The 15,816-nt window shown below is 41.0% G+C and overlaps 1 protein-coding gene across 1 annotated transcript; it reads right to left on the reverse strand.

Moving 5' to 3' along the window:
* Window positions 1-2,777: 2,777 nt before the first annotated feature.
* Window positions 2,778-6,438, reverse strand: LOC132050219 (endoglucanase 3-like). The gene is made up of 6 exons (XM_059441359.1): window positions 6,090-6,438; window positions 4,713-5,216; window positions 4,018-4,167; window positions 3,778-3,889; window positions 3,517-3,680; window positions 2,778-3,360 (listed from the first exon to the last, which is right to left on the reverse strand). Exons 1-6 carry the CDS (start codon window positions 6,306-6,308, stop codon window positions 3,031-3,033), a joined length of 1,479 nt encoding a protein of 492 aa, XP_059297342.1. The 5' UTR covers window positions 6,309-6,438; the 3' UTR covers window positions 2,778-3,030.
* Window positions 6,439-15,816: the final 9,378 nt, after the last annotated feature.

A 15,816-nucleotide genomic window follows, 5' to 3' on the forward strand; every position in this document is an offset into this window, starting at 1 on the left:
GTATGTACACAATCACGCATTAGAAATGGAAAGTCCCTATGAAAAGCGAGTAAATGTTTATGACGATGATACTACTATCTCCCATCCTATGCTAATTCTTATGTTGTCTATTATGCTTTACAATGATGTTGATCATGCTTACATACTCGCACGATGCTTCGTATCGACGTCCTTGTTTGTGGACGCTGCGTCATGCTCGGCGGTGGCCGGGGTGGGAGCACGTACTTGATCCGTAGCTTTATTACTCGTGACTACATAGCGGGAGCTCCATTTCATTCGGAGCCACGGCCTTTGGTATTTATTCTTTGTGTACATATTTATGGGCATGGCGGGGTCCTATCCCACCTATATGATATGATATACTCTCCTTAGAGGCTCGTAGACATGTGTATATGGTTCGATGTATTTGGCCTTGTCGGCCTATATTTTGGATATCATTTTGTTAGCCTCGTCGGCTTGTGTACATTGTTGTGGGCATAGTTGTCAATGATGATATAAATGAATTGTTGCCCGACGGAATTAGTATGAATAATGGATGGAAAGTATGATTTAGCTATGTGACTCACCTAAATGTTAATGTGAAAGTATGTCAAGAGGTGCTCGGGTGGGTTAGCACCGGGTGCCCGTCGCGGCCCTCCGGTTGGGTCGTGACAGTAACTTTTAAGGGTGGATACATTTCACACATATATCACATATAGTCGTAGTACATGTATCATCATAGAGAATACATCATCGCATCATAAATATCATCATCGTTAACTCGCGTCCGGGTAACCATCATATGCTGCCCACTAGTGGTGTCATGCCCGGCCCTCTAGGCTCGGTGTAAACATAGTAGCCCGCCTTAGCGGTGACACGCCCGGCCATTCAGGCACGGTGGAATCGTATGCAGCCCGCCTTCGCGGTGACATGCCCGGCCAACTAGGCACGGTGGAATCGTATCGTCATATAGTCAACATAAACCTATCATTATCACACATCTCATAGGCATATCATAACCTTATCATAACTTAGCATCATTATACATTCATCATTAATCATACATTAAAGTGAAGGTAACCGTGGCTATGTCGGGGTGACATGAGGTCGTGAACCTCCGACTACGTTATGGAGTGATCATAATCATCATATCTCACCTTAGAGGGACTAACATTTTAAGGTGAGTGCACACAAGGAAAAGCATCAATGGAACTATACTTAGGGTCATTAACCTCATGGACATCGTACCTCACTTTGAGGTTCTTTGTACTTAAACTTATCATCATCATTGGCATGCTCGTATCGTATCTCTTTTCTTTAGCTTATACATATATAGCTCATTACAGTCATGGACTCATAGCTTCCTTTATTTAGGAAGATCATGGGAAAATAGGAGGATTCATGCCATAGGAGTCATGCCATAGAAGGAAGGGATTAGCCTTACATACCTCTTTCGTTTAGCTATTCTATCGTTTGATCGTTCTCCTTCGATGCTCGCGTTTCTACCTTCAAGAGAATTCGCATCAACATTAGCTAATCGATTATATGAACGTGCTTACTAATGCTAGAGAAAATTGGGCAGCATTTCTTTTGTTTATACAACTTTCCTCATCTTACATATCAACTCCCAAACATCCATAACAACATTCACAACATTATAAGCAACACTCATCATTCATCTACATTATCCACATTTTACAATTTCACTTCAATTCCTCCATAATCATGGTCATAGTTCACTATTGCGTTTTCTCACATATAATACTTATCCCATGTTCTAAATGGCATTTATAGCATACTTACAATCACAACATATCAATATTCATGACTCATTCCAAACTACTACTCAAAATCTCATTGTTCCTATCCTTGTGACCCATTTTCTATCTCCTTCCATAATCTAAGTCTTTCAACCTCTCATCACCTTAAACAACATGAAAAGATCATAAAACTTACCTTAGATAGTGTAGGAATAAGCCTTGAGTGTAAATACTTCTCTTGCACCAAAACCCTAGTTCACTTCCATTGGAATTCCTTGGCTTGGATGAACTTCAATGTGTTTCATACACTTGATTTTGTTGGTTTGATGAAGTTGATCATCAATTTCTCTTAGGTTCTTGTGGATGAAGAGTGGAGATTTCTCTAGAGTGTTCTTGAAGTGTGGAGAGAAAGAATGAAACAAATTAAATGAGAGAGGGTCCTTATATTAAATCTTAAAGCTGTCCCGATCAGATTCTACGGACCAACATACGGTCCGTATAAATTATACCAACCGTTGTCTGGCCGTAGATCTGTTCTAGTGAAAGACCCATTCTGGTCACAACATACGGCCTAACATACGGCCAGTATGTTGGGCCGTATAATGCCCAGCTTTCCAAAGTTCGTTCTCGTCGACTCATTTGACCTCCAATCCTTATGCAACCTTCTTGACACTTGTTTAACACCTCAATACCAATCTAAGGGACATTATAACTCTTCTCCAAAACATCATTAAGCCATCATTAATTCGATACTCGTAAATCTTGCCCGACACACAACATATACGTTGCTTTCCTTAACAACTTCCGTCTCCTATCTCGAATGTCTTTGAAATCTCATTTAGGATCATCAAATGCTATTTCTTACTTATCAAAACATCGTATACTTCGTGCCCTTCGTTAGTCTATTCACTGTACATTAACGAAAAAATTTTCGAGGTGTAACATTTGCCTACATAAATAAATCACTAAGCAGCTGAACTTGAATAGAAGTGGGATGAGATAGAGATTGTGTAGGCATAAAACTTTCAAACTTAACTCTTTGGCACAAAGTCTCTTGATTAAAGTAACCATTTGCTTTTATGGTACAAGCCAGGCTAGCCAAAACTAGAAAAGAAAATAAATTTGAAAAGGGGTATTTGAGAAGGGAACATGTAGCTCAACTGATATATTAAAAAGTATCCCTATGTAGCCACCAACTTCTGGTGGCACATGCCCATATGTTTTTGGACTAGATTTTAGGGATATATTTACAATTTTAAAAGTAAAATAAATCCTTGTGCCCTCCCCTCCCCTAACGTTTGGAACTATCAAAGTATGCTAGAGGCCCAACAAAGGCAGCAGTAATATAAGTAGCAGCCTCTGAATGACTATAATCTGTACGTTCATCTGGGAAAAAATCATTTGGATTAGGACCTCCAACAATGGCTCCAACTAATATGTTAGGGTTGGCATTTGCTGTATAGTAGAATGGTTGAAATCCACCATCACAACCAAATGATTGTGGATGCCTTGCCAAAGAAGGTAAAGATGATCCTCTGTGGTGAACTCTTCGAGGATAGTTTGAACCATAGCCTACCATGTATGACATTTTCATTGGATTGTTACCCAAAATATAGTCCACCTAAATTAATAAAGCACTACAATTAGCAACCGTAACAAATTGCGAAATTGATGGTACAAAACTTCTTGTAATCGGTCAAATTATACTGTTAAAAATGAAAATTTATGTATATATTCTACGAGCTTAGTTTATTAAATGAGATATAAAAGGATTTACCTGTCTTTTTGCAAGGATTCTAATAGTCTTTTCTGTTACCAAGAGGCTTCCACAGTTGAAAGTACGCTTTCTACTTGCCATGTATTTGGCATAAGTGGTGAGCAAAGATGTAATGGATGTCACATATTGAAGGTTTTCTTCAGGTAGCTTGTAAATTAGGCCCCCTGTAACAGATAAATATATAAGTAAATACTAAGACATAGCCCCCAAAACAATTAAAAAAAAAAAAAAAAAAAAAACAAGAGAAAAGTCCAGCCTCACCTTTTGTATATTGGGTGCTTGTATAAGGTGAGTTTGGTAGTATTTTACATACAAAGTCTTCGGCATGTTGTCTGAATGAATCAAATCTATTGTCATTTCCAACCACGCTTCTCTACAATATTAGGACCATTTCAGGGCTATATATACACACACTCATCAAGAAAACTAAAATAACAAACAAAAGAACAAAACTTTATGACAAAACATAGAGGTAATTGTACAATAATCTGGATGACCTACCCTTGCCATAAGAACATGAGCACCAGCATACTTGTTGTCCCAGCTGAATAAATCTGGTACATCATTGGCTCCCAAGTTGTTTATGAAGTTTAAGTAAGAAATGTCATTTGTTGCTCTCAATAGCCATGCTGCTCCCCAATATAGCTCATCCTACAACGTCAATTAACCCAATTTAATAGGGACGGGTCGAACGACCCCCTTTTACAACTAAGTGATTAGATCATACACATCAAATATTGTTGGGCCAGAAAACCATTTATCTATGTGCCTTCGTTTATTTTTGAGAAACTCTAGGGAAAGTTACGGATATGTACAGTTCGGCCAACTAGTTTACCAAATATATCAGTGTATATATTGTGTATAGATATGTATACTATATGTATAATGTATGGGCCTTTGTTTGTTTTTGAAAAACCTTTTGGGAAAGTTACGGATATGTCCAGTTCGGCCAACTAATTTACCAAATATATCAGTGTATATATTATGTATAGGTATGTATATTATATGTATAGTATATGTGCCTTCGTTCGGTTTTGAAAAACTTTTTGAAAAGTTACGGATATGTACAGTTCGGCCAACTAGTTTACCAAATATATAAGTGTATATATTGTGTATAGCTATGTATATTATATGCATAGTATGTGTATATTAAGCCATAACTAGGCCCAATAATAAGGTAAGTGGACTATACATACCTTATAACCAGAGTATGAGCAATAGAATGGGCAAGCTGCAGAGCCTAGTGAATCACTATAGGAGCCCCGATATTGAACTGCAAACCTGAACACTTTCACTGCATTTCCCAGTAGCTTTTTCGAGTACGCCCGATCAACCGACCGGAAAACCAAGGAGGCAGCGGCTAAAGCAGCAGCCATTTCTCCGGCCACATCGGAGCCAGGATTGCTCGGAGAGACATAATAGACGCTCCGGACAGTGTCCATATCTTCGGGCCTTTCCCAACACTTGTGATCAGCATTTGGGTCACCTACGCCAACGAAGAGCTTGTTGGGCGCAGCATTTGCACATTTGAGGAAGTAATCGGTGGCCCAACGGATTGCAGCCCGTGCATTTTGTAATTCGGTGCCCATTCTCTTGCCATACTCAACTGTGTTCCAAGAGAGCATTGTGGTAGTATATGCCATTGGGAAATTGAACTTGACATTATCTCCAGCATCATAATAGCCTCCAGTTAGGTCCACCTGCCCAAAATGGTATTATTTTATTTAAGATAAAACGCTACTGAAGTCCTTAACTTAAATAATTCAGGCGTATAATGATGATAAATGTTTGTCGAAGAGAGTAATCATGTTCTGTTACGGACTTATAGCAAGCATGAAAGAAAGCAATGATATTTGCAATACATGGACATTTCAAAAAATTAAATAATACAATCTTATAATAGCAAACATCATTTTGGGAATGGCTTTTTATAAATATCTACTCTTATCACATTTTACGTGAGGGTGTTTGATTAGGCATAAAATTTTAGAAAGAAAATATTTGAAATGTGCAGTCTAAAATAAGCCAAAAAATTTGTATGACTATAAATCATCTCAATAAGGGTAAATTAGAAGTTGAATCGTTCACTGAATATAAAATTGTGTAATTTTTCCATTTTTTTGACAGACTGAAAAGGGAAAAGTTTCACGTGGCATGTTGAGAATAACAACAACAACAACATGCCCATTGAAATCCCACAATATGGGATCTGGGGAGGGTAAAGTGTAGACCTTACACCTACCTTAAAAGGTCTATGCCTCTAAGGTATATTAAAAGTATCAAGAAATGGAAGAAATTATAACCCCGTAAATCGGAATCATATTCTCCATATGACTGCTACTTTAGCATCTAAATCCTAATTAAAGCCCATACTTTAGCAACATAAGGGTACATGGTATAGTTCTTAGTCATTTGTTAAACTTTAAGTGGACAATGTAAATGAATATAAATAAAGAATATGATGTCATGAGAAACAAAGGATACTAAAAGAATACAGTTCTCAAATTGGCGTAAACACTACTCAAATAATTGTAGGAGAAAAAGAATTTTGAAGAATAATAAATTGAACTTGCATTAGCAAGTGAACCATCTGAAAGTCCCGAATGACCCCTCCAAGAGATTCGCTGGTTAGGGGGTAGTTTCCCTGATCTTTGTCCTTCAAAGAACATAATGGACTTTTCAAGAGCATCTCTATAGTTGAAACCCCCTTGGACAGTACCCAAAGAGAAGAAGAATGATGAGAAAGACAACAAGAGAATGAGGCAAAAAGAAACTTCCACTCTAAACGCCATATTATACTTTTTTGAGATTTGTTCAAAGTATAATTGGCTTGTTTAGAGTTAGTTATGATGGCGTTGATTAAGACATAGACAAATGACCCTTTATATAGGGCTTGGGGAATCCAATTACAAGAACGCAAATTAAGGCTTTTCAATCAATTAGTGTCTTTTCTTTATTGTCATTTCCTTTTGAAAAATATTTAATTCCTGTTTGAGTAAACATATAGTATCCTACTATAGAAAGACGCGAAAAGGTAGTCCATGCCAAAAGATAGCGGCTTCTAATCTCTTAGAACTAGTTTAAGTTGACCAAGAATTTTTAGATGAGTGACCGAAACACGTAAAAAAGCAAATCAAAGTATTTGAAGGGAAAAAATGGAAAGGAGGGAAACATACAACTCTAGAAATAACATAAAATCTTTTGTTTACCCCGAATTTAGGTAATCAATTGAATTTGTAAGTGAGGTGTAGGATATGTGGATGAACTTTAATCTATTATGGGCTAATATGAACGTATGAGAATTCGTGTGTACAAACAAGAATATGTATATGAATATATATTTATCAACAACTTGAGCTAAAATGTAAACGTTGATGATTAGAGCTAATATGATATTGAAAGGACTATAACTCCACGGATTCGGACCGAAGAGAAAGAAAAACAAAGCTTTTATGTATTTTTTTGCTATTACAATGTTCTAGATCTTAAGAAGTCAACCCTTAAAAGTAGGAAATGCACCCTATTTATAACGCTTTTGCCCTACGTGGCCTTGTATACAACATAAAGCCTCTTTAGAATAAAGCAAACCCTAAAAGGATAAGGTTAACAAGACGGTCCACACCCGTAGGTTGCTTTATAATGTGACAGAACGATGTTGGACGCGTAGCGATTTTGTAACCGATTAATCCTGGATTAACGTCAATGCATCAACTCGGTCACGCCGAAATCGGACCAACGGCCATTTATCAATTGTCGCCGCTGAGAACTCGACTAATTCGCCATTTATCAATCGGGCTGCGTCGAAACCGTGACCGGCGATGATGTAGCTGGTCCGAGATGTCGATCAAATAGTTTGTTGCTTTCAAAGCCACCACGTTGCCCCAAGAATTTCATCCGCTTCTGGCGGCGGTACTGCCGGACTATGATCGCTTTTTTTATCTCCGGCCCCTGCCTCACTCTGGCCTTGCATATATCCGATTTTTACCGTATACAGATAGTCCCCATACTTTTCGGACCGTAGTTTTACCGGAGTAATGGGAAGTGGATGAGTCACGAAATCGGTGGTTCTATAAGCTCGTTCTTATCCTTTCATTTTAGCGGGAACAGTTGTGTCACATCCCTCTGCCATCAGCCACGTGTCTCATCCCGAACGGCCGACTTCGGTAACCGCCGTAACGCACGTCGTTTCAAATCATGTCTCATTAATTATGGGACACGTGGCACCCCCCGGTTGGCCAACCTCTGCAACCGCTACAGTTACCACGCCTATATAAGGCCAAGCACCCCCTCATTTCACCATTTTACTTCCTCTTTCTTACTTCTCTTCTGATCATTTTAATCTCATCTTTTTTGTTGATTTCAACCGTTTTCTCCCCTCAATTCGTTGCTTACATTGTGTGGAAGAAAACCAACTTTGCCAACCTTTTCATTTGCTGTTTTTCGATTGAAAGTGCTGCTTTGTTTCTTCTCACTTTGCCATTCTGAATTTTTCTTTCAACTGCTGCTTCACCCTTTCTTATCTTTTTTTAACTTGTTCCTTCTTCCTTATCGAATTTACCGGACCTCTTTTTTCGTTACCTAATTCAAATGCCTGCCAACACTGAAACCACCTCCCAGGATGTTCCCTCGGTTTCTTCTCAAGGAGCCCAACCGGCTTCTCAACCCAAGGGAAAAAACGTCGTTGAGCCCACTGCTTTAGACATAGTGTCACGACCTGACTAAGGCCATGATGGGTACCCGGGGCTAACCACCGAGCACCACTCATTCTATTACTCATCTGCTTTTATTCATATCGCTTATGCTCATAATCATAGAAAACTATTTTCATTTGAAACATATTCACTTTATATACATAAGCCCTTCGGCTATCAAAATAATATATACATATATAATGAGAAACTTGTGAGACCATACTACCTACACTGCGCATCTACGAGCCTCTACTAGAGTGCTAGACATAGGGACGGGACAGGATCCCGTCATGCCCATAACATACATATACAATATATATATATATATATATATATATACAATATATATATACACCAAAAGAATAATCAATGGCACCTCCGAAAAATAGAGTGCTCTCAATCGCCTAATAGCTCCTACTTAATCGGATCACCTCTCCGTCCACCGTGGGCATGAACACACGTCCAAAGAAAACGCGTACGTTAGTACGAACATTGTACCGAGTATGTAAGGCATGAATGAAATGAACATAATAGAGAAATCATAAGGCATAAGACGAAGACATAACTCGCGTACTCTTTGAATGGATACATTTTATACATATATCATACGTAGCATATCATACGAGTTACCATAGCGTATACATCATCTTAGCATACATACATCATCATATCATTCATACATCATCATCGTTAACCCGCGTCCGGTAACCCTCATACGCAGCCCACCTAGTGGTGATCGTGTCCGCCCTTCCAGCAGCGTTGAACCATAGTGCACCACTATTTAGTGGTAGTTGTGTCCGCCTTCCGGCGGTGGAACTACAAGAGCCCGCCGTGGGGTGACATGTCCGGCCATTTAGGCGCGGTGGAATCATATCATCACATATATCTCCTAACTTATCATTATTATTCATCTCATAGGCATATCATGACTCTATCATAAGCTTATCGTAACCTTATCATAAACTTAGCATCATCATACATTTATCGTTAAAAGATACATTAGAACTTGAAGGCAACTATAGCTATGTCGGGGTGACGTAAGGTCGTGAACCCCCGATTACATTATGGAGTGATCATAATCGTCATATCTCACCTTGCAGAGACTAATATTTTAAGGTGAGTGTAAACCATGAACAACATCAAGGGATCGTAAATAGGATCATTAACTTCATGGACATCATATCTTGCTTTAGAATCCCTAGGCTTAGACTTATCATCATTATTATTGTATTCATGACATATTTCTCATCTTTACCTCATAAGAAGCTCTTTATCGACGTTGACTCATAGTTCCCGGAATGTAAGAAAGTCATAGAGAAGTAGGGAAATAATATCATAGGGACCATATAAGGACCATTGGCTTCGTAGGAATGTCATATCATGAGCTTTAGGACTTCTAGACTTAGATTCATCTCCTCGATTGTCATCCTCGTAACGTATCTCTTTTCTTTATCTTATATGAAGATCTTTATAGTCATGGACTCATCATTTCCGCTATTAGGAAGATCATGGAGAAATAGGAAGATTTATGCCATAGAAGTCATGCCTTAGAAAAAAGGGACTAGCCTTACATACCTTTTTTGTTTACTATTCTATCGCTTGCTTGTTCTCCTTCAATGCCCACGTTTATACCTTCAAGAGAATTCGTATTAACATTAATTAAACGATTATAAGAACGGGCTTACTAAAGCTAGAGAAAATTGGGATAACCAAAGGACTCAGTCCTCGGAGCTCGACGGCCTCGTTCAAACTAAAAGAAAACTTGCTAGAATACGAGGCTGTGACCTGGGCGGATGTCCACAACAGATACGAATCAAAAATTTGAGTAGAGGATGACCAACTCGAACATCCCCCGGGGCCCGTAAATATGAACAAAAGCTCTGAGAGATCGAGGAAAAATTACGATCCGGAGTTAAGACCATCGAGGGAAAGATATCGGCCATACTCTCATTCAGAAAAGTCAAGCTTCGGTGTCGAAAATCGAGGATCGGGGTCCCGCCAATACTCCGGCGGGAGATAAACGAATCGAGCAGCCATCAAACAAGCCGAGGTCTGTCATTTAGAAGTGATCGTCGGGAGCTGGCCACTACCGAGACCCGCCAAGGATATCGAATACAACTTCCGCCGTCAATACCTGGATCTCGCCCGCCATAGGTCGTATCGCGTAGCAAAGAAGATGCCCGAGACCATTGAGATCGGATCTCGGTCGGGACCCAAACGTGATATGTCGGTCACTACGAAACCCATGGGCACAGAATCGAAGATCGCCGCTAATTAAGAGGTGGCCCCATCAAAAATGGTCACCTTCGTGAATTCTTGAGCGAGCGAGCGCTAAAGGCCACTACGAGAGAAAGGAGTCAAACAAACGAGTTGAACCGGTGGAACCTCAGCATATAATCAACATGATAATCGGGGGTATGGATACGCCTCGGGGCCCGGTGATGAAACGGACAAAGGTTTTCATTGTACGCGAGAAGTGCAGCCGGGATTACATGCCCAAGGGTTCCATCACATTAAGCAAAGAGGATGCCGAAGGCATCATTCAACCGCACAATGATGCGTTGGTAATTTATGTTCTTATTTTTAAATCCTAAGTTAAACGTATTTTGATTGACCCAGGTAGCACGACCAACATCATCCGGTGGAGAGTGGTTGAACAGTTAAGGCTACTCGATCAGATCGTACCCTCGGTAGCCGTATTGCTCAATGGTTTAATATGGCGAGTCAAACCAATGAAGGGGGAGATTTCTTTGCCGGTCAACATTGACGCACTATTCGGAAGCAAACGGTGTTCTATGTAATCGAAGGTGATATGACGTATAATGCATTTGGTAGACCATGGATACATAGTATAATGGCGTGTACATCGCATTACATCACAAATTCCGACTCCGGGAGGATAAAACCATTCCAGGTGAATGGCCGCAAGGGAAATGTTCGTGGTCGAGGAAGCGTCACCCCTTCCCAAAAAATTGATCAAAAAGAAGATGAGTCAACCGGGGGCAAGGACTCTAAATAGCAACTAAAGTACACGGGTTCGACAACGGAGCAGAAGGGGTTGGACCCGGGGCATGAAGAGGATGATTTCGGTGTTCCGGCATCATTCGTCTTCACGGGATGACTCTGATGCAACCAAGTCTACAAAGGGGGAGTTGGATCAAGTCATCTTGTTTGAATATCTACCGGATAGAAAGGTATACCGGGTACGGGGTTAACTTTCTGAGCTCGGTGAACAAGTTAATTAAATTTCTTCAAGCTAATGCCGATTGTTTCGCACGGTCCCATATAGATATGACGTGTGTGTCACCGGAAGTAACAACTCGCAAGCTCACCTCGACGGAAGATTTCCCCGGTGAAGCAAAAGCGAGGCCTATGGCGTAACTAAAGCATGCCTTCGTAAAGGATGAGGTAACAAAGTTTTTTTGAAAATAGCTCTATTCGGGAGGTAAAATCGGATTGGGGCTAACGTAGTGGTGGTGCCGAAAAAAGGTAATAAATTTCGAATGTGCGTTGATTATAAGGATCTAAACAAAGCATGCTCGAAGGATTCATTTTCGATGCCTCACATCGACGTAATGATCGTGCGGCAGTAGGACGAGATGTTAAGTTTTTCGATGCTTACTCCGGCATAACCAAATCCGGATGCACTCTGAGGATCAAGAAAACATCCTTTATTACTTCGGTATGGGACTTATTTATACAAGGTCATGCCCTTCGGATTAAAAAATATCGGTTCAACTTACCAACGCCAGTTAACGGGATGCTCGAAGAACGAAGAAAGGAAAACAATGGAAGTTTATATTGATGACATGGTTGTCAAGTCCCTGGAAGCAGAGGACCATTTAAAACATTTGCAGGAAACTTTCAATGTACTCCGCAAATACAACATGAAGCTCAAACCGGAGAAATACGCCTTCGGTGTCCGGTCGGGCAAGTTCTTGGGTTTCATGGTATCTAACCGGGAAATTGAAATCAACCCGGAGAAGATCAAGGCCATCGAAGACATTGAGGTGGTAAATAACGTCAAAGGAGTGCAAAGGCTCACCGGAAGGATAGCGGCGCCGAGTCGGTTCATATCGAGATCATCGGACAAGAGTCACCGTTTCTTCTCCTTACAAGGAAGAAGAATGACTTCACACGCACCGGAATGCCAAAGGCCTTACAGAATTGAAAAGATACTTGTCCAACCCCGCCTCTCAGACACACCGAAAGCGGACGAGTGCCTTTTTTTCTACCTTGCCATATCCGAGGTAGCGGTAAAGTGGTATTTTGGTCCGAGAAGAATCAGGTACGCAATTCCCCATATATTATGTGAGTAGAACTTTGGGGGATGCGGAGACCCATTATCCCCATCTTGAAAAATTGGCATTGGCATTGGTAAGTGCTTCTAGAAAGCTCAAGCCTTACTTTCAATGCCATCCGATATGTAGTGACTACTTACCCTCTAAAGAACATCATACATAAACCTAATTATCGGTAGATTAACTAAATGGTGGCTGTAGAGATTAGCGGATATGATATCGAATATAAGCCTCGGACAGCCATCAAGTCCCAGATCTTAGCCGACTTTATGGCAAACTTCACCCCGGCTATGGTCCCCGAGGTTGAGAAAGAATTTCTGCTAACCTCGGAAAAAGCTTCGGGTATTTGGTCGCTACACACGGACGGGGCCTCGAACCTCAAAGGTTCCGGATAGAATCGTCCTTAGAACCCCCGGGATGCCGTTTCGACAATCCATTAGAACTCGTTAAATTGACTAACAATGAAGCCGAGTATGAGGCTATGATTGCGGTGTTTGGAATTAGCTCGAAGTATAGGGGCCGAAATAATTGAAGCAAAATGCGACTCTCTTGGTCGTTAACCGTGTGAATGGCGTCTTCGAGGTTAAGACGAATGATGCAAAGGTATCCGGAAAAATTCAAGTGATACTACACCGGTTTAAAGAATGGACCATGCAAAGATGTACCCGTGGAGCGTAACGGCGTCAAGCCGATGTATCAAGCTAATTTGGGATCTTTAGTCGAAGGGGAAGAAATCAACCCCGGGACTATGGTGAACTTGATGAATTCGGCGATAGAAAACGGGCATGCTGAAATAAACACAATGGTTTTAACTTAGAATTGGCGCAACAAATACATCGACTACTTGCAAGATGGAAAGCTCCCGAGTGGCCTAAAAGAATCACGGTCACTAAGGACAAAAGCGACACGGTTCGTTGGTAGACGGTCAATTGTATCGACGGTCTTTCTTCGGACCCACTGTCCAAGTGTTTGGGTCCTGAGAAACCGAGTATAACGAGAGAAGTACACGAGGGGACTGCGGCAATCGCTCCGGTGTCAAGCCTTAGTCCGAAAATTATCGAGCCGATTACTACCGGAACCGGATGGAGAAAGATTCGAAGAATTTTGTCCGAAAATGACGGTGTCAAAGACATGCCCGATGATTCATCGACCGGGAGTTACTACACTTTGCGGTGATATCACCTTGGCCCTTCATGAAGGGGAATGGACATTGTTGGTCTATTGCCATGGGCACCAGGTAAGGCCCGTTTTATTTTGTTTATGACTGACTATTTCTCCAAATGGGTTGAAGCTCAGGCCTTTGAAAAGATTAGAGAAAAGAAAGTTATTGATTTCATATGGGACCACATTATTTATCGTTTCGACATCCCGGCCGAGATAACTTGTGATAACGGTCCTCAGTTCATTGGCGGCAAAGTCAATGATTTCCTCGAAGGGTTGAAGATCAAGAAAATCGTATCAACTCCGTATCACCCGTGTGCGAACGGACAAGTCGGAATCCACGAATAAAACAATAATTCAAAATCTCGAGGAAAAGACTTGAAACATCAAAGCATCACCGGAGGGAAGTACTACGGAGGTATTGTGGTCTTACGAACCACATCGAAATCAAGCACGGGAGAAACAACCTTCTTCTACGTTGGGCCGAAGCCCTCATTCCCGTAGAAGTTGGTGAGCCGAGTCTCCGATTCAGGTACACCACCGAGGGGTCAAATGAGGAGGCCATGGCCATAAAACTCGATCTCACGGATGAACTTCGCGAAAATGCATTGATCCGTATTGCAGCCCAGAAGCAGAGAATGGAAAGGTACTATAACCGGAGGGCCAATATTTGACATTTCCAAGTTGGGGACTTGGTGCTTCGAAAAGTTACTTTGAACACCAAGAATCCCAACGATGGAAAACTGGGTCCGAACTGGGAAGGGCCGTACAAGATAACCGAGGTAACGGGCAAAGAATCATATCAGCTAGAATCCATGGACGGGCAACGGTTGCGTAATAACTGGAATGTGGCTCATTTGAAGAGATACTACTGCTAAGGTATGGACACTTGTGTTTATTTATTAACCTTTTCTTTTTTGCAAGAGTCAAGTATCGGATAAAGTTAGGTGCTAGGTCTGAAAACACGTGTTGCGCTCTTTTCCTTAGTATGGCTTTGTCCCAAAATGGATTTTCCGACAAGGTTTTTAATGAGACAACAAGTACAATGTGTTACTAGATTAAGACGAGGACAAATGCCCGGAAACTCAGGGCCACACCCTACGAGTGGGGACTTGATAGTGCTTACCCGATCTTGCAGCTCAGATAAGCACTAGGGGACTACTATACCCACATCGAGGTTTACCCGGTTAGTAAAAAACGGAGGAGCTCAACAAAGCAGAACGCCGTTGGGTCCTCGAAAATCGGACCTTCTGTATTAGGTTTCGATGTAAGGACCAAACGATCAGAATGAATCGTGTCCACTTAGTATTTGCTACGGCAAAACCAAAATCGGACCTTCTGTATTAGGTTTTGATGTAAGGACCAAACGATCAGAACGAATCGTGTCCACTTAATATTTGCTACGGCAAAAATAGAAGGAAACGGACAAAGTCCTCATATCATGTACGTACAAATACTTGCAATACAAAGATTATTGAAAATTCGGATTATTGCATTTCGGATATGTCTTCTTGTTAAAGCACCCTACCCCGGTGATTACCGCCGAATTTCGGCATCGCTTTATTCATATACCCTACTCCGGGCACTACAGTCGAAATTCGACAAAGGCAACAAGGTCACATTGAACCGAGCCAAAATCTTTAACACCCTCGAATGGGGCCACATCGAAATTGGTGGCAGAGATTCAGGTGTCCGAACCTAATCTATGATAAGTGAATAGCCGAAAAAATATCGGCCCTAAAAATGCCTAACGTGATTCGGAGACGTCTGAATTCACAAAGCATAAATAAGTCCCACGGCAAACCACTCGATCATATTCCTGAACAAAACGTACCGGACGAAGAGAAAAGCCAATATACAGGCATAGTCCGAAAAAATGACTCTGAAGTCTCTGCTTGTCCTTATAACGGACCGACAATTCGGGCAAAAGTCATAACAAGCATTCAAGCAAAAGAATAAAGAAAGTCAACAAGAAAAATGCACATTTCATATATGTAGGTTTTTTACACCTGAAATTCCTACGAAGTTGAAAAACAAAAATCAAGCCAAAAAGGCGAGACAAAATAAAGGCTAAATACAAGCCCTGGTCTATCCGGTGTGGCTGGATCCAGAATGTTCGAATACTGTCCGCTCGGAGTCTTCGGAGT

This window comes from Lycium ferocissimum, chromosome 3, assembly GCF_029784015.1.
Source record: "Lycium ferocissimum isolate CSIRO_LF1 chromosome 3, AGI_CSIRO_Lferr_CH_V1, whole genome shotgun sequence".
NCBI lineage: Eukaryota > Viridiplantae > Streptophyta > Magnoliopsida > Solanales > Solanaceae > Lycium > Lycium ferocissimum.